The following is a 24,817-nucleotide window of genomic DNA, read 5'->3' on the forward strand; positions in this document are numbered from 1 at the left end:
AACGACTTAATAAACATACTAAACGATGTTTTAATGAAAATGTAGAAAGGTTTCTATCAAGGTCAGGGGGTAGAAAATATAAAAACAACAGAAGTCAATGGAAAGTCCATATGCCATGACAGAAAAACAAATGTCTTTGTGTAGGTGTGTGTATGTCCTGTATCTCGTTGCAGCCATAAAATGTTCATTAATTTAATTAAATCAAATGTAATTAGGTTCTCTGCATGGGTCCCTCGCTACAGTCTGAGTGTGTGTAATCGTGGGCATATGGCTTTGGCAATGTTTTCCGAGTCCACAACACAGAGATTTGCTAACAGGATGAATATTAATGATGTCAGTGACATTACTGTAATATTTGAAAACTAAATTGTTATTGGTGTTCTCTTCCTTGCGACTTTTTATCCACCTATAGAGACCTTAGTCAGGGTAGCATCATATTTAATGTTTGACAGGAATGAAACAGAAGCTGTGAAGGAGAGAAGTACAGTGTCCTCAATGGATTGTACTGTAGTTTAACAAAGCAATTGTTCAACTGACAAAACACCTTAAAAAAAAAAAAAGAAAGAAAATCAACAGAAATCAGTTACATACCATTTAAAAGTTTGTGGTGGGTCTCCTATGCTCACTAAGGCTGCATTTGTTTGATCAAAAATACAGTCAAATACAGAAATATTTTGAAATATTATGTGTCACATGATCCTTCAGAAATCATTCTAATATGCTGATTTGCTGCTCAAGAAACATTTATTATTATTATTATCAATGTTGAAAACAGTTCTGCTGCTTAATATTTCTGGGGAAACCTGGATACATTTTATTTCAGGATTCTTTGATGAATGAAAAGAAATAGAAACCTTTTGTAATATTATTAATGGGTTTAGTGTCACTTTTGATCAATTTAATGTGTCCTTGCTGAATAAAAGTATTAATCTCTTTAAAATAATAATAATAATGACCCCAAGCTTTGGAACAGTAGTGTCTAACAAGAAGCAGCGTCTCCACCGATATCCCATTTACTGATTACTAAGTGTCTTTTTAAGTTTCAAAAAAGGAAAACCCCCGAAGAGCCCATTATAGCAGCATGGGAAATTACAAAAATTACAAAAATAAAATTATATAAACCTGTGTACTCTTATTTCCCGAAACCACATAAAGCTAACCAATCAGATTTTAACTTGTTTTTTTTTTGAGAAGCTAATTTTGTGTACTATATGCTAGCTAAAGACATTAGATTAATAGGAAACCAAAAAAAAAAATGTTAAAATCAAATGTATCAGAGTGTAACTGCCACAAAATTGAAAAATCAGCTTGAGAGAACTGGTGCAAAGATGTTTTAAATATGAAGAAAGACTGTAAAGAAGGGTGACATATTGTCAGCAGGAAAGATGGCAGCAGCGTGCTAACTATCAGCGTCAGCGCTAAGATCTCAGCATTATTCACTGTCACTCTGACCACACGCACAAGACATCTGTCATTGCCTTGGTGTTTGTGCATGTTTCTGTGTGGCTGTGTTAGATGTGTTTGGATGAGCGTGTGAGTGCGTGTGTGCGTTTCGCCCATCATTCCGACATTAACTGGACAGAGGCTGCGGTGAACTCTAAACGTGCCCTGCCTGATAATGAAAACAGTTCCTGCTCTTTCACACTCTCTCTCCCCTCTCCAATAAAAATGGAACAGAAAAAGAAAAAAAAAATGATCCTGAAGGTTACATGACTACACCCACCTCTGTTTTGCCATCTCACCAAAATTCATCATCACTCCACAACCAATTCCTCTCTCTCTCTATTTCCACTAGTCTGCTTTGATGAGAATCGACAGCTTATCACAGAGGAGAATTCTATTACCTGTTCGCATGTACGCGCTTACACACACTCACACTTACAAACTCTCAGAGAAATGCACATAGAATTGAACTATGTCTTTGAACACTTGCGTATGCGCACACACACAGGTAGAGAATTCTATTACCAGTCTCCTATTGGACAGTAATCCTCTCTTCGCTTCCTGCTACGATAAGGACTACATCACACAAAAAAGCAGCTCATAGTGCACCGGTGTCACAGAGCAGATCCTAACAAAAACACAAAAGATGAATGACACATACGTTGCGCGTAAAAGGCCAATGTTTGGAAGGGAGTCAACTGTTGCCCTCAATCATGCGCTGGTTTGATTTTATAACAATTGAAAAGAATTTAGTATGTAATGCCAGTGAATTAAGACCGCTACAGAGTTGCTGTTAGAGAACTCATGAATTATGCAGATGATGCTCATCTAGAGATGTTAAAGTGCTCCTATAATGTTATTTTAAAGGTTCCTAATTTTGTTTTGAAGGTCTCTTACAATAGGTTTAACATGCATCCAAGGTCAAAAAACACTACTTTTTTAATATACATTGCAGCAGCACCTCTTTTTTCACTGTGTCTGAAACAGTTCAATCAAGGATTCGGTCTCTCTAAATCCCTCCTTTCTGAGAGCCTATTCTGCTCTGATTGGTCACACGGCCCAGTCTGTTGTAATTGGTCTACCGCTTACAGTGCATGTCAGAAACAAAATGCCTCTTACCATATCTGAATTTCACTTCCGGAGGCTTCTTCGGCACTTGTATACACAGTAACAATGGCGTCGGTTTTACCATATCAATTCAAGCCGTGTCCAATAATGAAACATTGGAAAAATAGCTGATCAATCTGAACCTCCATCGCAACGATTTGAACAGGACATTTCTAAGTGGTCAAACTTGTTTACGGGCAGCCAATAAAGACAATAGGCTGGCAATATGCAAATTTGTTACAAACCTACGTAGGTTTCAGCAAAATCAAGATTGGGATTATTGACAACTCGTTTCAGGCAGTTTAGAATCAGTTCTTTTTTTTCTGGGAGACATTAACTTTGTTACTTTGATCTTTGAAACTTTTCAGACCTTTTGCATTCACAAACAGCTACATCAGCTAGGCGGCCAGCTTTTCTTGAGATCTTGGCTCACTTTCCATACACACAAGAAGTAGTGTGGAATGCAGAAGTGTATGTCGTTGCATTGGTAACAAACAATGATGCCTGCCTGTGCTAGCATGTGAAACACCCTGCATCTGCGGTGATTATTACAACTATTTTTTAACTGTATTTGGTGTTACATGTTAATGAAAGGTAATAAACCTTTAAAAAAAAAAAAGGAAATGGAAAGACATGTATTTATTAAGTTTAATTATAAAGGCTTTTATTTCTCAATAAAATGTCTTGATTTGAAAAAATACAAAAAGAAGAGCTCAAAAATGCCACAGAGCTCAAAAACAGCTTTTTAGTTGAGTTTTATATATTTATCTCCATGTCATTTTTTTTAAATAAATTTTATATACAGAAATATATTAAAATATATATATATATATATATTTCAAATAAATGCTGTTGTACTTTCTATTCATTAAGGAATCCTGAGAAAAATGTGTCATGGTTTCCACAAAAATAAAGCACTGTTTTCAACATTGATTAAAACAAAAATATTCTTGAGCATCCAATCAGCGTATTAGAATGATTTTTGAAGGATCATGTGATGCTGACGACTAGAGTAATGAAGCTGAAAATTCAGCTTTGCCATCATAGGAATAAAATACATTTTAAATAATATTAAATAGAAAATATGTAATAATATTTCATAATATTATTTCAGTATTTTTTATCAAATAAATACAGCCTTGGTAAGCATAAGAGACCGACCCAAGAGTTTTAAATAGTATTTTACACTTTTTACCATTTTGCCATGTAAAATACACTTTACAAACACAATCCAGTGCTCAACTTTTCTAAATAGATCTGAAAATGAGCATGGTGCGTTTCCTACCAAAAATAAATATTGTGTACCATTCCATAATTGTGCCATTTTTGAAGAATTTGGAAAGAACATTTTGCTGTTTGTCCGAAACCTATTTGTTTTATTACCTCCTATAGGTCTCAACAATATTCAAACAAAACCTACACCACTGCATACACTAACAGACACATACAAGCAGCTAGCATAATCTGTTAAGACTGTTACATCAATGTGACAATTACATTCTGTCAGGATTACTTACTGTAGGTCAGGGGTCAAATTAATTTGCACAAGGACTGAGCAAAATTTGTCTGTATTTTGTCAAAACAGAATCTTAATATAGGTTTCTCATCTGTTTATGATTCTATAAAATTGCTTATTTTCCACAAGTTCAGAATGACTTTAGTGGACTGGTATGAAATTGATTCTTTGTCTTCATTCATGGGGCTTGTGCAGTTAGCTGACTGCAGTAAAAGTGAATGCCACACCAATCTCAGCCCTGCATACTGCCACCCTGCCAAGATCTGCATCAAAACACACACACACACATAGATGACATCAATAAAACCGGTTAGTATGATGTGCTCCTTGCTTACATCAGCATGGTGCCTATTTTTATACACAGTACATATGCAAGCCTATGTTTTACGCCTGTCACCAGTCTTTCTTTCCTAAGCTACAAAGAGAGACGCTATTTTAATATATTTACAAATCTTTCTAAAACAAGCACAAGTGCAAACTCATACACGCAAACGATGAATATTCCCCTATAAAAATGATTTGTAGACAGTGTGTATGCAGTGAGTGCACAGAGAGGTTGATAATCAATAGTGCAGTGTGAATGTTTAACTTTGGGTGCTTTCAATCAATACAGAGCTCTGAACAAGAACTAAATATACCATTCTGCCCAGAGAAAGATAGAGAGAAAGAGTCAGAAAGGAGAAAGGGAGGTGAACAAAATGCAAACTTAATCTGAAACAACACAATCAGTAAGATGTTGGGATGAAAAATGTATACTCATTTTGAGATTTGGAAAAGATTATATTTAACAGTGTTGTAGTTATAATAATTGTTAGCATTTATAATAACTAAAGTGTCATTAAAGATTTAAGATTAATAAAACATATGCTTATTTTAAAAGTTTGGGGTTAGTAAGATTTTTTTTTAAAGAAATGTGTACTTTTATTCAGCAGGAATGCATTCAACTGATGAAAAAGGAAATTAAAAATAATACTGTTCTTTTAAACTTTCTTTTCATAAAAGAACTCATCGTGGTTTCCAAAAAAAAAATATTAAGCAGCGCAACTGTTTTTATCATATGTGCTTCTTGAACATTTCATTTTAAAACCATGGCCATTATTAGGCCTAGGTATAAAAGGGCCTTGCAGTGTATGTCATGCAGCAAAATACAATGACGATCTAAAATCTGAGCACACAGTGACTTCTTCACAATAGCCCATACCAAAACTTTCAGCTGACACAGAAATGACTCCCAACGGAGTCAAAGCCCCTTCCTTTCATGTCTCATTAGCATGTAATACATGTGGATAGTAGGACAGACAGAAAGACAGAAATAGTAGAGGAAAAAGTATCTGAAAGTGAGAGACAGACTGAAAGAGAGAGACAGGGAGAGTCATGCTTTTCACAGTTAAGTAACACAGTCCATAGTTATCTACGGTAATGACAGGTCCATAATTAGCACAAAGCTAATTCACTGTGATGCAAAAATGGCTCACTATCTCTCTTTCCCTCCCTCCTATCGTTTTATCTGTCTGCCGCATGATTTCTGGGCATTTCTTCTCTCTACTTCCTGCTTTGTCTGACTCTCTGCACACAGACTTTGTTTACTCAATATCGCAAGGAAGCCTCTTGTGATTAACCAAATAAATAGCATCATCACTGAGGACAAACCAAAAAATTTAATGTTGATTTTTTTTGCCGGCAATGTTTCCAAATCATAAAACACTCCAGACACTTGAGCTGTACAAGAGCTGGCATCGGGTTAAAGGAATATGATTAATTTATTCATGCGGCTGAGAAAATAAATTACACACACCACAAATCAGATCACATATTTTCACTTCTAAATTCTCTTCTAAATTGTGAGCTCTTTCTCTTTGGTGAATTTATACTCATTATATCTGAATTGGAATTAACTCATATTAAGGCCCACATGGAATCTGCTGACTTTGCATTTTGTAAATTTTTTGAGGAAAATCAGCAGAATTTTGTGGAATGAATTTAAATGAGGGAGAATGCAGGATAACTGAGTCTTAGGGTGTAGTTCAGTTCTCTTGGTTCTTTTGGACCAGACCAAAAAAGAGAATGATACATTTAGTCCTGGTTCTCTTAGCATTCACACTGTCAAACATCATGTCCTGTTTTGAGTCCACTTGTTTGGTGCGTGCCAGGGTTCGGATGGCAGCGTTCACACTTAATCAAAAGAACCGCATTAGCAGAGCAATCACATCAGAGTTTGTATTAATTGAACCAAATCTGCCAAATGTGAACGCACCCTTAACGTTTTATTAGTTGCCTAAAGCATCACCAAATTTGGCGAAATATTTAACGGAACATTGTCCGGGCTCTCTGTCAACTTCTGTGGTTAAAACATAAAATTGCATGTTTTGGAGCAATTTACCTTTTTTTTTTTCTGTACGTCAAATGTACTTCTGAAAGCGCACTAGTCTTTGCAAAGTAGCTGGCCCTTTTTTTATTGTTTACAGACATGACGTAAATGCAAACAATGACCGAAGCCGGGAAATTTCCCAGCAAATTGAATCAGACATCTCTGAAAATAAAACATTATTGTGGGCTTCCTGGTAAGGCAAGAACACTGATTTGACTCAATAATTCATTTTCTGTGGAGTTTTGCAGGCACAGATTCCACACAGGCTTGTTTAATAATGCTGCCAAAGAATTACAGAACAAAAATTCTAAGCTAATGCTAATATGAGTTTCTGTTAGTAGCCAATACTCATGTTTATCCATTATTTATCCAACTATGTTGGAACTGGGTGTCTCACTCTCTCTGTCTGTCTCTCTCTATTTTTCTGTCAGTCATTCTCAGTATTAATGCATTCGTAATATTGTGCAGCGATTCCTCTGGGAGTCAGTCAAATGGTCTTACACCCTTCTATGCCATAGGGAGGTCTTTAAAGCAAGGAAACATGACAGCATTATACCTTACCTCAGAGAGCAGCTATCCCAAAGCCCAAAAGTCCTCACAAAGTCTTGAAATTACACTGTGGAGGAAACAGCATTGGATCACTGAGGGAAAAAAAAGGATACAGCCGTACTCCTCCGGAACGAGAGCCGACGGCAAGGATCTTCTGCACCGGGTCAAATGCCAGAGCTGTGGGCTGATAGGGAAATCCATGACGCACCGTCTACAGAGGAATGAAAACAGAGAAAACATGAAAAAAGCGAAAACTGTGTGCTGTGTCAAGAACAAAGAACTGTAGGCAACTTCAGTCATTCATTTCCACACAATAGTGACACAGCCTACGGCCTGCCTGCACCCCCTGCGACTCTTCTGAGAACATTTCACATGAGACAATTCTTGCTGCTCAATGTGCAGCCACCTGCTCCTTTCCCTCTCCTTCAATAAATCTTCTGCCATATTTTTATTGGTTTGGCAGTACACTACTGTTCAAAAGTTTGGGATTGGTAAGATTGTTTAATGTTTTTAAAAGAAGTCTCTGATGCTCACCAAGGCTGCATTTATTGTATTAAAAATACAGGGAAAACAGTAATATTGTGAAATTATTGCAATTTAAAATAACAGGCTTCTGTTATATAATAAATGTAATTTATTCCTGTGATGGCAAACTGAATTTTCAACATCATTAGTCCAGTCTGCAGTGTCACATGATCCTTCAGAAATCATTCATAATATGCTGATTTGGTGCTAAAGAAACATTTCTTATGCTTATCAAAGTTGAAAACAGTTGTGCTGCTTAATATTTTTGTGAAAACCATGATATATTTTTGCAGGATTCTTTAATGAATAGGAAATTCAAAGAACAGCATTAGTTAAAGGGAATATGACTTATTTAGATAAATGGAATTTTTGTGCACTTGTGTGATATAAATAACAATAACATCAGTATAAGTAAACAACAATAACAAAACGTACATCAATTTTGGGCTGGGTGATATGGAATTCATATCAGTCAATATCGATAATTAATCACGATAAATGTCACATCTTTATTTTAAGTTTAAAGGCAGATTTTTGCTCCTGAGTGAAAGTTGTTGAAACCACACAGTTAATTGTGGTTTTATCATCAGGACATGATACCACTTGCCAAACAGGTGAATATTTTACAAATTAATATTAAGTTTTGTCTCAATGCACATTTGACAGTAGCAGTAGCTTGAGTTGGGATGCAAATGTAAATGAATTTTCATTAACAAAAACAGTAACATTTGTAAAAAAAAAAAAAAAAAAATTGTAACACCCTCATTTTTACAGGGTAAAATTTGGTGTTCCATGGTAAATAGTATATATATCCCACATTTATGCCACAATCCCCTGGTTTCCATTAGTGTTAAATCGTGGTAAATATTGGCGAATTGTGGATTGAAAAGCCTGCTAACTGTATCGTTGTGGCTCAATAGTTTCTCCTGTTTTTCGCGACAGTGTTGGCGAGAATGTCAGCGCTGTTTCATCTGGCTTTAAACTAGTTTCAGACTGTCAGATCCGATTGAAATCCGATCAGATTTAGCAAGTCTGAACGGCCAAAAACCACATAAAATGCGATTTTTTCAAATCCGTTTCGAGCTACATTCATATGTGGTTTGGAATCCTATTCAAATCGCATTTCTGGAAATCCGTTTCAGTCTGACCGCTCTTATAGGATTTCACGTATTTTTGTGACTTTCTCACGTAACGTAAAACGTAAACGTCAGACGTTGTTATAGGAAACATGCTGAAAGTCGCTGCAGAAGCAAGGCTGTGTTGTTGCAAAGTGCCGGACGAGCAGAAATTAGCAATAGGCTATAAATGAGACATGTTTTGAGATCGGGGGAGACGACAGCACGGAATAAAGCCGCTCATACCTGCCTCCTATGTTTCTGCCGTTGCCTCATCATAACGCAGTAGCCCAGCGCCGGCGGCTACACGTTGTCATGATGTAAATAAGACAACATCTGTATTGCAAACCCCTCCATGTTGCGGTTGTTGTTGTTGTTGTTTTTGGCGTATACCTACGAACGCAACGTCATTGCCATAGAAACCAATGCAGATATTCCGGAAAACGAAAAAGTGCCATGGACACAAATCGGATCTGAACACTTGCGATACACAGTGTGGACATTAAAAATTTTAGATCATATTCCAATTGGATACACAAATAATCGGATTTGGACTGACAATCTGAACAAGGTTTAAGTCACATTTGTGGTTTGAACTCTGCACCGAACTGGAACGCTTCTCACCAGATCTCACAGCGATGTGTAGTGGTCGCGATTGAGACGGTCAGCAAGTAAATGCATTCGCTCTCAGATCACCCTGCGGTGTGTTTTGAGCCGAGCTGATAAATGCTCTGTGTCACACACGGTTCAAACGATGAGCTTTGTTTCGTTCCGCTTTTGGTTGGCGCGTTTGCTTTTCATACACAACAGAAATGGCAACTCTTATCAGGGCTGCGTTTAAGTCAAATTTTTTATACCCTCCCCTCGCTAACTTCTCTCCGTCTCGTTCATTCGACATTGTTTACGTTGCACGAGTGCCCACTACTGGGGGAACACTTGCAATGTGTTTAAATGGAACGCTCTAATGCTACGTTCCAGACGAGGTTGGACCTGGGAATATCCCAAATTAAATGTCCCACTTCAGACCTCAATGAGTTCCAGTCAGTCACACGTAAGGTTCACATATTGACCACATGATGTCTCCATGACAGAGAGCATTGTTTTGTGTCAATTATAGCAAAACATAACATAAAATCACTTTGAAAACAGCTGACAAAAAGCTGAAAAACAATGTCGTAATGTCTAATGTTAAGGCTGCAATATGTAGTTTTTCCGTCCACTGGAGGTCGCCTGTTCAAAACAAAGGCGTAGCTTGATGACGCCAAGTTTGAGCGCGGAATCCAGTGGAAAAGAGTCGGGATAGGCCTCGGGCAGAAATCATGTTCATGGATGCGATTATTAACGCTACTGTAGTATGAAGCAGTGCAGGACCGAGTGTTGTGGGAGCTGAACGAGACTGCTTGAGCGATTGTTAATTAGAGACGAATGGAACACACGCCTCGCGAGCAGCGGAACTATTATTATGTCACAGTCGCCGGCGCCACTTCCGCTTTTCCGGTCATGAGTATGAGGTAACACAGCTCTTTTTATCATGTTAGCTGCATTTGAGTGTGTTGAAAATGATGTTATAACGTTACTCTGTGCGTTCGCTCGGCGGCTACTGTGAAACACTTGTTGCACAATGCAGTAAGCTAGATCGGTTTAAGAATATCATATTAAATGCTGGATGGCTTGTGTTGATAAATGGCATGCAATTAATTTTAAACCATATTGTATGATGGAGAAAATTCTGTATTACTGTTACTAAAAATAAAGCTGCATCTGATTATGCTATGTTAGCTACTTGACAAAATAGTGTTTTTCTCTGAGGCATGGAATGGTACTCGTGGAAAATCAAGAAAACAAGATTTAAACAATAAGACTAAACGTGTTGAGCTATATAACAGTAATTCGTTTTCTGTCTATAAATGTATCAAAACAGATGTTCCCTTTCTATTAAAACATGTATATTAAAGCGGTAATTTGGTGTTTCCAGGGTTTCCACAAAAAAAAAAAAAAACAGAAACTGAGGGTAACGTGGATATGACGCAATTGACAGGAGACTCCCTCACACGTTCCGGATCCTTGGTTAAAATAGCAATTTTCTCATGATTTACAAATAGTTGGAAGCATTTGGAATTTTGTTATTATTCAACTGAACAAAATATATAACACTGGCCTAGTGGTTTTTGAATATTTTACTGCAAAAATTTTACATATTGCAGCTTTAAAGTTTGTTTTTAAGTTTATGCTAATTGGAAACAGGACTTGCCGACATCTTGGATGTGACGTCAAATGACGCGTCTCGCTGAGCTCGGGGTTGATCGATGTACCCTGAGTTCACACACCGAAACTCTGAGTCAGAGTGGCATTCCAGATGTTATTTCCTAGATGGAGGTGGGAAAAATCCAAATTCCGATCTGTCGCAGCATAAGCCCTTGATCACTTCGAACCCGCAATGGAGCTGATTTCTTATTTACAGTTTTTTCCTTATGAATTTGTTTTACGCACCATTCTATAGGCCTGCGTGTATGCATGGGCTGTTAAAAAATTAAATATAAACAAATATTAATTATGAATATTTTAATATATTTATATTAAACAGGCTATAAAATATTAAAAAACACACAAACAAAAAGGATAACAATACAATAAACTATAACTCCATTAAAAAACAGTCAGCTTAAGGTAGCTACAAGGTAGCTATTAAATGTGGTTAAATGTCAAAATAACTCCTATATTATACACTAGAGTTGTGAGGGTTGGGAGTAAATTAACCGTGACCTGGTGTGACATCACAATCATGTTGCATTGTGGTCTATGGATCTGCCTGAAGTGTATGTGTTGAGTAGACTTGCTCCCTCTGTCCAATTTGAGGGGATGAGGGTCTGTCGAAATAAACTTCCCTCGTCCACTTGACCATGGCAGGGGAAGTTTTATCACTTCAAAATGGCGGAGAAAGTTTGATCTTTTTATCTCCCAGCCCTACATCAATTTATATTATTCTTATATATAATAAATAATACAAGACAAAAACTATGCATACTCTATTTGTCTATTCAAACACAAGACATACTTTTCGAATTTTCATGCCAAAATATTGATCAATTATTCACATAATAAAAAGTTGAAAATATTCAAGTAATATAAGGTGATGAAGGAAAACTTTATCCATCCCATTTTACTCTTAAATGGCAGATGTCAAAATTTCTTACCAAAAGCAACCTGTTAATGGTGGAGTTGGATGTTATGTTGATAGCACCATGAAGTAGAGGTCAAATTACTCAAGTAAGTAAAATAACAAAACTAATGCAATCAAATATGCCCGCTACTTAGTTTACTGAAAAGCAAAATCACTTGGGATTTGAACCCAGGAACCTTTCAACCACATAATCATATATCATGAATGATGATCACACCAGATCAGTTGATTGAGTCACTGAATCATATGGCACTTCATGCTGCCGTCAAGCTGACAACACTCCACTTTCTATCTCATTTCCTCTTCCATGTCTGCAATCTCAGCAAAGATCTCAGCATGCCTTTCTGGCACCTCGCTGACCACTCAAGCTCATCTTCATCAAAACCAAACTCCTCTACCCCTCAGCCAACGCTCCCCCACTCAGTCTCTCTTCATCTCAAATGAAGGTCATACAACTGTCAACGCTTGCTGTGCAAAAACGATGGTATCCTTCATGACCAACTATCACATTCAAGGACAAAATTCAACCACCTAAGCCAGCCACTTTGTTATCCACAAAATTGGCAACGTCAAGGTTTTCCTTCACTCCTACACCACCCAGATGTTTGTTTAAGCTCTGCTTATTTGATAGAAAGATTGCTCTCTTCTCATTGGTGCATTTACTAATGTAACAAACACAACTTTTGATTTGAATAATGTATTAGTACATTTTGAAATTAGTATTAACTTAGATTAATAAATGCTGTAGAAGTATTGTTAATTCAAAGTAGTTAACTAATGTTAACTAATGAAACCTTATTGTAATGTGTTACCAAAGAAGGAAAGAAAGAAAGAAATACATTACATACATACAAAAATTATTAATGTATCAATCTGGTTAAGAGCACTGAGCTTTATTCTGTAAGTGTGCATTTAACCTCTAGAATTTCTCACACATTATTACACCGTTGTACAAATCAAAGTGAAGATGCTGTTATCTGCCATTAGCAGGACGGGCCCTTGTGGAGCATCATTTGGTTAAGTGCTTTGCTCAAGGACACAACAGTGACTTGGGAACACAGTAAATCTACAGTTCACGGGTTCAGATCACTTAAAGGTACCTATAATGCTCCTTTTCACAAGATGTAATTTAAGTCTCTGGTGTCCCTAGAATGTGTCTGTGAAGTTTCAGCTAAAAATACCCCACAGATCATTTATTATAGCTTGTCAAATTTGCCCCTATTTGGGTGTGAGCAAAAACATCATCCCTTTAAATGCAAATGAGCTGCTGCTCCCAGCCCACTTTCCAAAAGAGGGTGGAGCTTTAACAGCTCACGCTTCGGTTGCTCAACAACAACAAAGCTGGAGAATTTCACACAGCCAAAATGACGATTGTCAGTAACAGTGTTCAGCCTTACATTGTTCAAACCGGAGTCGGACACAGATGGAGAGACTCAGGAAGAATGCAACTGGATGTTTCTGAATGGTTAGTGGATAAATTTATGTAGTTGCTGTGGAGTTGATTCAACTCATCGACTAGCATGTGCCGTCATGTTAATCTTTTGTGCAAAACCCGTATGGATGCCCACTATACATAGCGTACCTGTTTGCCAAACAGAGCCATACACACCAGGCTAACGTTTATGATTGCTATCAAATTTTTTCCAAAATACCGCTCGGACAGAAACGCTCCTTTTTTAGCAATCAAGCTTGCCAGGGTCAACTTGCAGGCTATCCAAGCTAACAAGACTCTAAATAGTGTTCTGTGCTCGTCTGTGCAGCCAACGACAGAACAGTTAGCATGCTTTGCTTAAACTTTTGCCATGGCCTTAGAAATGGTACACTGTTTTCTCTTTCGAAAACAATTACGGCGCCATGGGTGGAAATATGCAGATAAAGAAGCGGTAATTCTATAATAAGATTCCCTTCCTACGTCACAAGGGGAGAAAAATCTGAGCGGCTCATTGTTTCACATGCTTGTAAAGAAAGGCTTGCCAAAACAAAGTTACTGTGTTGTCTTTTTTCACGTTTTCTGGGTTGGCAGATGCACCGGGGACCCGATTATAGCACTTAAACACGGAAAAAGTCAGATCTTCATTATATGACCTTTTTAATCTATTCCTGATAGATTAACCTGCAACCAGTGTTAATCTCGTCAACAAAATTACTGGTAAAAAGTGCTTATTATTATTAAAGAGTTTAGTTAATAAGAACAAAGACAAAAATGTGCATCACGATGATGCACAATTTTACTTAAAACATACTGTTGACAAAAATATGATGAGCGGAAGATATTAACAATGCGCTAATGTTTTTGTTTTTTTTTCAAAAGAAATAAATGTCAGGGATTGACCTGTTTGAGCTGCATCAGCTAAAGTAACACCAGTAAACTGAAGCGCTTTTCTGGTGGATTAATTAACTCACCCAAACAAATTCAATACAAATGAGAGTAATCAGATATATGTAATATATACAGATAATATTACAATCTGCATCTGCAGAAAATGCACAAGTGATTGCACAAATGAACTTGAACTAATTTAGACTGTGTAAGTCATGTTGAGAATATGTTGTTTCCATAACAATGCACTAAAACACAAATAATGAATAATTACATAATTATTCACATATATATTATACTCATATTATTTCAGAAGTTATATCAGGTTTTTATAACCAGGACATTTTTCATATTTTTGTCAAATGTTGATATATTTAAATTTGATTTATTTATGTTTGAATATTTGGTTATACACACACACACACACACACACACACACACACACCAGTAACCATGACACTTTTCCTTATTTAAGCTGCTTAAGTTTCTGCTCCACACACCTGTCCACTTGTTGCAGCTGGCATCATGTCAGTCTCTAAATAACCAACAAAACAAGTGCTTCCAAGTTCCCAAGCCTCTCACTAGCAAGTCACTTGTGTGCCATTTTACAAAAATGAACATTTGCCTTGTTATAACTTGTAGCAAACTGCCTGCAATCACTGTAATCAATTGAGGTGGTTAGGGGCCAACTTCAAATCATGCAGCTCTGGGTGTGTTTTATTTGGTGCACTGAACTGTACAGATTGCAGAAGTTGTCCAGAATGTGTGCTCTGAAATGTAAGAGCAGGTGCTGTCCACAGCCATCGGTGCTGGAAGTGTGCAATGAGAGCTATACACAGCCTGCGGGTCTGTGCTAGTGCTCTGGCGCTGTCCACCACAGATGGTGCTGAAATCCATCACACATGCGGCTCCAGAGCTGTGACGCAAATTGTGACACTGTCCAAAAAAAAAAATTTTTAGAAACAATTCTGAGGATTAGTGTAGAATAGTTCCTGTTTGAAAAGCGAAAAGAAAGTGACATTCAAGTCCATGAGGTAACTATCTCTCTTTTATTTTTTTTTGCCTGTAAAAATCTTCTTTTTTTCGCACTCTCGCTTACTCACTTCACCCATTTGTTTGGCTCCCTTATAAAGGTACGTTCATCAATAATTCATCTGCATGGCTCTGAACTGATGCAAGCAAGTACTGGATGAATGAGCAAGATGGAGCGATCACAAAGCAAGCGAAAGACACAGAGAGAGAGAGAGATGGGATGGAGCGAGTGTGATGTTCCATTCGTGGCTATTCAGCAGGAATAGAGCTGTGATGGAAATCATTGTCATGTCCAAATTCTCTCGACTTGTGACTACAGCTGCAGGTTTATTGTCTGCTTATGCAGACATTTGGAATCATTGGTCTGCGTCTGCATGGGCGTGGCTGCATTCGGTGTTTCAGTGAGTATGTGCGTGTGAGTGTCGCCTTATCTTCTCTATTAATCAAACGAGTGCTAATGAATGCCTCGCCGTATAGATTTTCATTCAGTGCTCTGCTTTACTGCAGACTATTTAAGCATCCCCCTCCCATTCCTTCTTCATCTCTGGGGTTCTCTTCTCTCGCTCTGTCTCTTGCTCTCTCTCATACTGATATGGGCTGTTGTCTCTGCCATTTAGCTATTCAATTTCTCCACCCTATTTCTACTACTCCATTCTGTTCCATCACTCTTAAAGGGACAGTTCACCCAAAAAATTATGTTATGATTTACTCAAACCTTTATAAATATCTTTCTTATAAGGAGCACAAATGAAGTTATTCAAAACAACATAGGAACCCAATGACTTACATTGTATAGACAAATTACAGTGTATAGACAAAAAGCAGAGATATTGTTCAAAATGTGTTCCATTTATCTTCCAAATATGTATTTTCCACAGATGAAGAAAACAGATTTGAATCAACACTAATAAATTATGATATCCATTTTTGGGTGAACTGTGCCTTTAAAGGGTTAGTTCACCCAAAAAAATGTAAATTCTGTCATTAATTACTCACCCTCATGTCGTTCCACACCCGTAAGACCTTCGTTCATCTTCAGAACACAAATTAAGATATTTTTAATGAAATCCGAAAGGTATATGACTTGTCCATAGACAGCAATCTCTTCTCTTCTCTGTCATTATCCTTACGCAGTTGCCGCAGTAAGCACAGTGAAGTCTTCCGTGTTTACGTCCGAATGCCGGCTCAGTATTGGCTAAAGCTGCACATGTGAGCAGCACGACGCATGCGTGTGACGCTGACGCAGGAGCCAGCCAATAATGAGTCGGCGTTCTGACGTAGAACTTGGAAGCACTGGACGTAAACAATGTATGAGAATGACACAGAAGAGAAGATGTTGAATAAAGTCGTTATTTTTGTTTTGTTTTTGCGCGCAAAAAGTATTCTTGTCGCTTCATAAAATTAATGTTGAACCACTGCAGTCAAGTCGACTGTTTTAACGATGTCTTTAGTACTTTTCTGGACCTTGAAAGTGGTGGTTATATTGCTGTCTATGGACGAGACGTATACCTCTTGGATTTCATCAAAAATATCTTAATTTGTGTTTCGAAGATGAACGAAGGTCTTACGGGTGTGGAACGACATGAGTGTGATTAAAATTCTGTCGCAATTAATGACAGAATTTTCATTTTTGGGTAAAATAACCCTTTAAGTGTTTGTGTATAGCAAACCATTTTTTAGGGTCAAATTTAGGGTCAGTTAGATTTTTATTTCCATTTTTTAAAAGAAATTAATACTTTTATTCAGCAAGGATGCATTAAATTGATCTAAAGTGACCGTAAAGACATTTATAAATTTTACAAAAGAAAAATCTATTTAAAATAAATGTTGTCCTTTTGAACTTTTTATTCATCAAAGAATCCTGAAAAAAAAATGTATCACGGTTTTAACAAAAATAATAAGTAGCACAACTGTTTTCAACATTGATAATGGTTATTTTTCAAAAATCTTGACTTCTTTTCAAAATCTTGCTATCCCAAACAGTACTGTCATTTGCTTCCTTAGTAGCTCTTACCCATGATTCAATTTCGTTCAGCCACAAACATATACGAATGCAATAACACAGTCCTGTTCATTCACACTTGCAGAATCAAATGCAGTCACACCACACGTCTAGCTGTCACAACCCTGAAAAAAGTGTGTTAATGCTGAGAATCAGGCCAGGACCACATATGCTGTGTGTTTGAGCGTGCCATAGCATGCTTTTATGCCAAGCAAGGAGCAAACCCAAAATGAACCTCCCCACCCCCGCTCTCCATTTCTCCAAGTCATTCATACGGGCTATATCAGCTTCTACATGCTGTGTGTATCTGCCTGTATCTCTCTGTCTTACAGTTTGCTAGATAATACAGAAAGAAATTAAATACTTCCAGTAATGCTGCTGGTCTTCTTTCAACCAGTACTTCTGTTTGTAACTGATGTGACGCCATGATTAAAATGGAAATCTCTACAGCTACATTAATACTGCCCCAATGTTTTTTGAACTATGGCATTGTGGCTTCTTGTTCTGTGTAAACGTTTTAATAGGAATTACTGTAAGTGATAAATTGTGTTTATGGGTTTTCTCTATCAGCTCATATTAGTAAAGAAGGGCAGAGTCAGTTCATAAGAGTCAGTTCATAAGAAAAAAAAAATAATAATAATGAATAATAAAAAAATGAAAAAATGTGTTTATAGTAAATACACTTATGATAGAAACACACTGTAATGAACATATAACCATAACATTTAATCCTTTAAAGGGATGGTTCATCCAAAAATACAAATTCTGTCATTTACTCACCCAAAAAGTTTTTTTTCCAGTCTTCTCATTTAAATACAATAAAATCTTATAAAGAACAGGTTCTGTCAAGCTCCAAAATGTACCATAAAGCATCATGGAAGTACCATAAAAGTAGTACAGACAAGTCATCTGCTATATTTCAAGTCTTCTGAAGCCATAAAATAGTTTGTGTTAGGCACAGACCAAAGTCATTATTTACTGATGACTTAAATTCACTTATTCTGTCTAAATGTAATTTGAATATGCAAAAAAATGTGCAGATAAAAGCTACAGCACAAAAAAACATATATATACGTATTTATACAATACTGTGCAAAAGTCTTAGGCACGTCAGTATTTTCACCCCCCCCCCCCCTAAGCCAGTTATTTATATATTTTGCTGTAGTGTGTCAGTAGGAAATATCAGTTCACATTTCCAAACATTCATTTTGCCATTAATTTTAATAATCCAGTGAGATTTTTGAATACACAAGGAGTCTGACAACAGCTGGTGCTCCACACAGTGATCTGATCTCACAATCATCAAGTCTGTCTGTGATTACATGAAGAAACAGATTAAACTGAGACAAACTAAATCCAGAAGAACTGTGGCTGTGTCTCCAAGACACTTGAAGAAACCTTCCTGCAAAGCTACCTGAAAAATGATGCCCAAGTGTGGACACACTTTTGCACAGTTCTGTATGTATGTATGTATATGTATATGTATGTATGTATGTATATATGGCAACAATTTATTGGAGCCTTAACAAAATATCACATTCCTGGTCTCCTTCTAGGCTTCCATTTCCTACTGTAAACATTTCCCATCTATTTATACACTCTAAAAGTCAAAATCATTGTCTGTGGTAACTGACAGCATGACACAGATGTGGTACACAGACATTAGGTTGAAAACAGCTATTCCTTTAATGAGCGACACACACACACACACACACACACAAACACACACAAACACACGCACACACACACACGCACACACACACATACACATAAACCCGTCTCCCGCAGCTGGAATAGGGGCGGGTGGTCTGGGTTTGGCAGCTCTGCAGCCTTTAATCATGGACTGGAGAAGAGGTTGACACACAAGGGGGCGCTGACCTCCTGTCTGTCCCAGCAGGGCGATGCGACCTGTGGCAGGAAGGAGACGAGGAGCCCCTGGGACCTCCCTGTATCCATGCATAAAGGGAGGTGTAGGGGCATACAGGCCCCATATGGGCTGCAAAGAGAGTCATTTGCCATTAAATATACATAGTACAGAGAGAGGATGAAAAATACATCTACTGGCCCCAATCTTTAAAGCCTCATTCATATTTCATGGCCAGAAGATCTTTTTTTCCCCTCTTTTTCCTCTCTCTTTCTTTCTCATTCTAAATCTCTGGCCTTCGCCTCAATTTTGGCTTTCGGTTCGCAGTCGACAACATGTTTAATTCTGCATTGGGAAGGCACAGGAAGGAGGAGAGCAACATACAGTAAAGAGACCTGGGAGGCACTGATGTTATAGAACTCTCCAGAACACTAAGCAAGGGTCTCTCGCTCCCTCTCTCTTCCTCTAGCTCTATCTATCTCTATCTAATTACATTTCAAACCACTCTTTCTCCATCACTACAAATATTCCAACACACACACACAATGAACTCTCTTTCTAGCTTATTCACTCAGCCTTTTCTTTCAGAGGGGCGGGCGAGTCTAGACCCCAATCTAAAAATAGACCACACAACCAGCGCTCCCATGCTCCGCTCTGTGCCTAAGACTGCAGATCTCACTCTCACACTCGCACTGTGTCTCTCGCAAGCACGCACACACATTGCACATTATCGTTTTAGCAAAACAACAGGTCTTGTCATATGCTCTCCCAAAAATTCTTGGATGGACTGTCGGCATCAGTTCCATTCATATAATACCCTCTCCTCATACACACACACTTATTTATTTATATATATGACACTGCATTGATCTGTTGCTGCAATGCTATATAACACAGTGTAAGCAAAAGACGATCTATATAAATGTCTGTTGAAATCATTACTAATGCAGCGTGTATTAAAAATGTATTGAGGAAACTATTAATGCTGCACACATAGTAGATGGCTTTTGTACACACAAACTGATAGTTTGTAATATCATATACATGTGAATGTCAGAGCATGATATAGTGGTTACTGTACATGTGCGGCCACACATTAAGCCTTGGTGCTCATTCGGACAAAATGGGTTCGACAATCACTGATAATAAATGTCTTGAAAAGCAGACCTATAATATAATATAATATAATATAATATAATAGTGACAGACAGCGAATTGAGTTCTCTTTTGCATTTTATCTGTTACATGCACCAGCTGGAGTGCCTATAATAGCCACCAGAGGGTACTCCTTCCATCTTTGTTATCTCACCATGGACTGCATTTCCCATAACCCTTTGCCTGGACTCATTATGCTTCATTATTTCCACCTGTGTCTCATTACCTTGTTAACTCTGCCTATATAAGCCCTGAATATTCGCTCATTTGTTGTGAAGTCTTGTATGTTGTTACACTGCATTTCTGAGTGTTACCCTGGTTTCCTGTGTCTTGGTCTTTTGATTCTCTGCCTGTTTTCTGGATTACCCTTTTTGTCTGTGTTTTCTGCTCGGTTGGATTGTTTGCCTGTGTGTTTTACCTTTTGCTTGGTATATGGATTATGATTCTGGATTGTTCTAATAAAGCTGCATTTGGATCTTCAGCCCAAGTCTCGGAGCAGTTTGTAACATTATCATGCTTAAATGGTTAAATCATATGATTTGCTGAAAATAAATTTTACAGCCCTAATATATACATACAGTACATACTGTACATTAAAGTCACCATGAAATCAAAATGGACAATTCCTGTTTTTATGAATATTGCAGTATTTATTTTAAGTGATTTATTTGTGCATTATTATTTTTCTTTTAATTCTTGTACCCTCATAATCTTTAATCAAAATAACTTCCTCTCCCACTTGCAATGACATCTCAGATTTTTGGTGCGTGGGCAGGACATCCTGTCACTCACATGAGATCACAGCAATAGCGAACCACAATAATCCAATGAATTCCCGATGGACGAAATAAAATAATATCAAGATATATTTCATTACAGTGCTATATGAATGAAAAGTGGTGGAATATAACACGACGAAATATAATGTACAATTTAAACACATTTGTTGTTATATTAACAATCGTTTTGGTATTTTAAAAATGAACACGCAATACCAGCTTCTTTCTCAACTGCAGCGTTTTCATTTCTGAAATTCCATTATTTAAAACAAGAAAAAAAATGGCTTTCTGCACATTACAATAAACTTCTGTGGTCATATGTAGCAAATCTCTAAGAGATGCCTGATACATATGGTGGAGACACTCCGACTGCTGTTCCCTGATAAGCTCTGTGCCTTTAATATCCCACTGATGATCCGTACATGCTTCAGGAAGAGAAGCTTCCAGATTGGCACTTTGTGATGTATGACTCATATACGCATGAAGCTAGAGCTCCTCTTAGTCCTTCAGCAAGAAAAGAAACATCTAGACTTAGCTTTTGAGTAACTTTTGAACCTTTAAAGCCTGAGACATAGAAAAGGTTTCTGCCCAAATTGATGGTTGTATTCATACTTCAAATCTCAATTTTGAAATTGTTCACAAAAAACGACAGACTACGGTTGTCAATTCTGTATTTGAGTCCGTAATACAGTGACATTCACACACAGTTCAGTTACAACTGCATTCTATAACTGGACTCACACCTTCAAATTTTCAGGACTCACAACCACATTCTCAGAAAACTTGCGCTATATGAACGGAACCAGACTGACTTGTCTGTCAAGTCATACAGTGTGAGAGAGCCGCTTAGCACTGCACAAATGCAGGTCTACTGTGTGTTGTGGGTTTTCATGTGTAGTTTCGGTAACTTACAGCGACCGAGAAATGAGCTATGAGCTGTGTGTCATCTGAAGGTTTTAGATCCAATCACTGTTCTCCACTGGAGCTGATCCTGTCAGTTTTGTTCTACACACAACTGGTCTGCTCTCCACCCAATTAATAAAAGCTGCTGTCGGTTAATGAAGATTTGATGGATGAACTCGTGGATTGATTGGACCCTTGTTCAAAAGTGATAAGACTTTTCAGTTTTAAGGACATCGCCATCTTTGATATTACATTGGTCACTGTTGCTATGGTTACTGGTAAGAGAATAAGGGCTTGACACCCATTTCATGTTCATACAGAAAGTATTTGAGATGTTACTGTAAGTTACTATGTGAACAGTTCATTTCGAGACTCACACCTTTAAGTAAAAGTGATTGTCAATCCCAAAAAATGACAGTGTGAACGTAGCCATAAAATAACATTGAAGTACTGCTGTACTTAATCATATGGCCGTCTGCCAGAAGCTAGTTATTATAGTTTATAAAGTTTTAAATATGGATATTTTTCTTACAAAAACCTATAGTTTTCACTTCAGAAGACTTTTATTAACCCTCTGGAGCCGTATTAATTACTTTTATGATGGATGGATGCACTTTTTTGGGCTTCAAAATCTCACGCCCCCTTCACTACCATTATAAAGCTTGGAAGAGCAAGGATATTTTTTAATATACCAATTGTGTTCGTCTGAAAGAAAATAGCCATATACACATGGCTTAAGGGTGAGTAAATCATGGGATAATTTTCATTTTTGGGTGAACTATCCCTTTAAAGTAACTTATTACAAGAAAATTGTTACAGAGCACTTTATTCTACAATTATTAGTGCACTTACTCTAATAATGTATATAAAATTAAAAAATAAAAAGTGCACTTACATATAAAATAAAATAAAATATTTTTTTCTGAGCACCTTTGGTGCTCACATCTCATTTTACTGTCTCCGTAGAATTAATTGCTTATGTCGCACTCCTCATTTGCAAGTCGTTTTGATTAAGCATCTGCTAAATGAATAAATGTAAATGTAAATAACTCTGCAAAGTAATCTGATTCACTCACTACTAACTGCCTCAAAATCCTTATCTTTCAAATACTCAGTGACAACTTTAGCAAAATTCTAATTCATACTGCCAAATTTAGAAAGCTCTTTTTTGTGACATCAGCTTGTTCATGAATGTTTTGTGGGTAATCCGTCTGAGGCTGAGACTAGTGTAGGTGTAGGACACTGTTGTTTCATTCTGGGGTCTAAGGTTTAATCCCTGGGATCCCAGAGGATAGATTTATTGCTCAGAGGTTGCTCTTTCAAAGATGTGTTATTTGGTGACTGGAGAGAGACAGTAGTGGGGATTGCCCCTTCAGAAAATCACTTAACCTCAGGTTGCTCAAGCAGGACCATGTCTGTAATAAGTCTACTGTAAGTTCCTTTGGTTAACAAAAAACATTAAACAAACTTACAAAAACTCTTTTTCTGATTGTAGGTAGCAAGTATGGACACACACATAAATATGTGGCACACACATACACTAAAAGCTTGTTATGGTTCTGTCAAGAATAATAATCTTCCAAAGACAAAAATGAACTAGGAATGCAATCTGACTCAGAATAAATCCATAGGGTTAGAGAATGTCAAAAAATAAATCTGAATAAAAGAAAGGAAAGAAAGAGACAAGGAAAATAGTTAAAGAATGAGAGGAGGAAGAAACCCAGACAGATTTTAAGCATTCTCATACGACAAAATAAATAAATGACACACACACACACACACATTATATATATATATATATATATATATATATCAGATGAATAATTAAGGACTGAGCCAATGTAGGCAAAAAAAAGGCCTTAAAAATACATTTTGCTCCTTTGTTTATATTGTATATTTAGCATTTGATATATACATCAAATGCCATATGGCATTTGATATATATTTCAAATGCTAAATATACAATATAAACAAAGTGACTTGAGGAAATGTATTTTTAAGGCCATTTTTTTCTTTCTTTTTTTTTTTTTGCCTACATTGGCTCAGTCCTTAAATATTCATCTGATCCCCATAATGTAGGCAAAACCTGACACGCATCAAAAAGTGACATAACGTGAAGGCCAAGTATGGTAACCCATACTCAGAATTTTCTCCTTTGCATTTAATTCAAGTTAGTGCACACACTCATTAGAAGCAGTGGATAATGAACACACACATTGCAAACCGTTAACACACACCCAGCAGTGGGCAGCCATTTTTGCTGCGGTGCCCAGGGAGTGATTGGGGGTTAGGTACCTTGCTCGAAGGAAACTCAGTTGTGGGCATTGAGGGGGGAAGAGAGCACTGTTGATTCACTTCCCTACCTATATTTTCCTACCGGTATTGTGAATCGCACTCGCAACCTTCGGGTTACCAGACCGGTATTGTGAATCGCACTCGCAACCTTCGGGTTACCAGTCTGACTCCCTAACCATTAGGCCATGACTGCCCCAATAAGCCATAACACCACCATTTAAAGAAAATAATTTACTTTGAAATGAGGAAGCTAACTACAAATAAGGAAAGAATAAAACAAACAGAGCAGGATTCTAACCATTCCCTATCAGAAATCTGGTTCAATCAGCCTTAACTACAACAAATAACATTAAAACAATTGAGTGAAAGGGAGGAAGACAGAAAGAAGCAAGTAGTGGGAGGGAGGGGGGTTGATACCAGATAAGAGAAATGAGGCTTTTTTATTGGGTCAATAAGTGTGTCATCGCCCCGGTGAAGCCACATGAGGGCAAACAGCCCACTTTAAAAGCAGTTCTGTCACCAATCAATTACAAATCAGACCATCATCCTGCACACACACAACAGAATATGACAGAAACAAAACGATCAGTCAAAATCCAGTCCAAAGTACCAAGAGATTGGAAACAAACACAGTACAACCTGAAGGTTAATTGAGAGTACTTG

At 37.3% G+C, this 24,817-nt stretch overlaps 1 protein-coding gene across 12 annotated transcripts in view; it reads right to left on the reverse strand.

Moving 5' to 3' along the window:
• The window catches only part of stxbp5l (syntaxin binding protein 5L), a 149,163-nt gene that overhangs the window by 115,686 nt on the left and 8,660 nt on the right, over positions 1-24,817 (reverse strand). For all 12 annotated transcript variants that reach the window (XM_051906182.1, XM_051906185.1, XM_051906184.1 and 9 more), the window contains exon 2: positions 7,097-7,194. In XM_051906182.1, coding sequence (XP_051762142.1) covers positions 7,097-7,194 — 98 coding nt within the window. The remainder of the gene's footprint in view (positions 1-7,096; positions 7,195-24,817) is intronic.

This window comes from Ctenopharyngodon idella, chromosome 9 (genome assembly GCF_019924925.1).
Source record: "Ctenopharyngodon idella isolate HZGC_01 chromosome 9, HZGC01, whole genome shotgun sequence".
Lineage (NCBI taxonomy): Eukaryota > Metazoa > Chordata > Actinopteri > Cypriniformes > Xenocyprididae > Ctenopharyngodon > Ctenopharyngodon idella.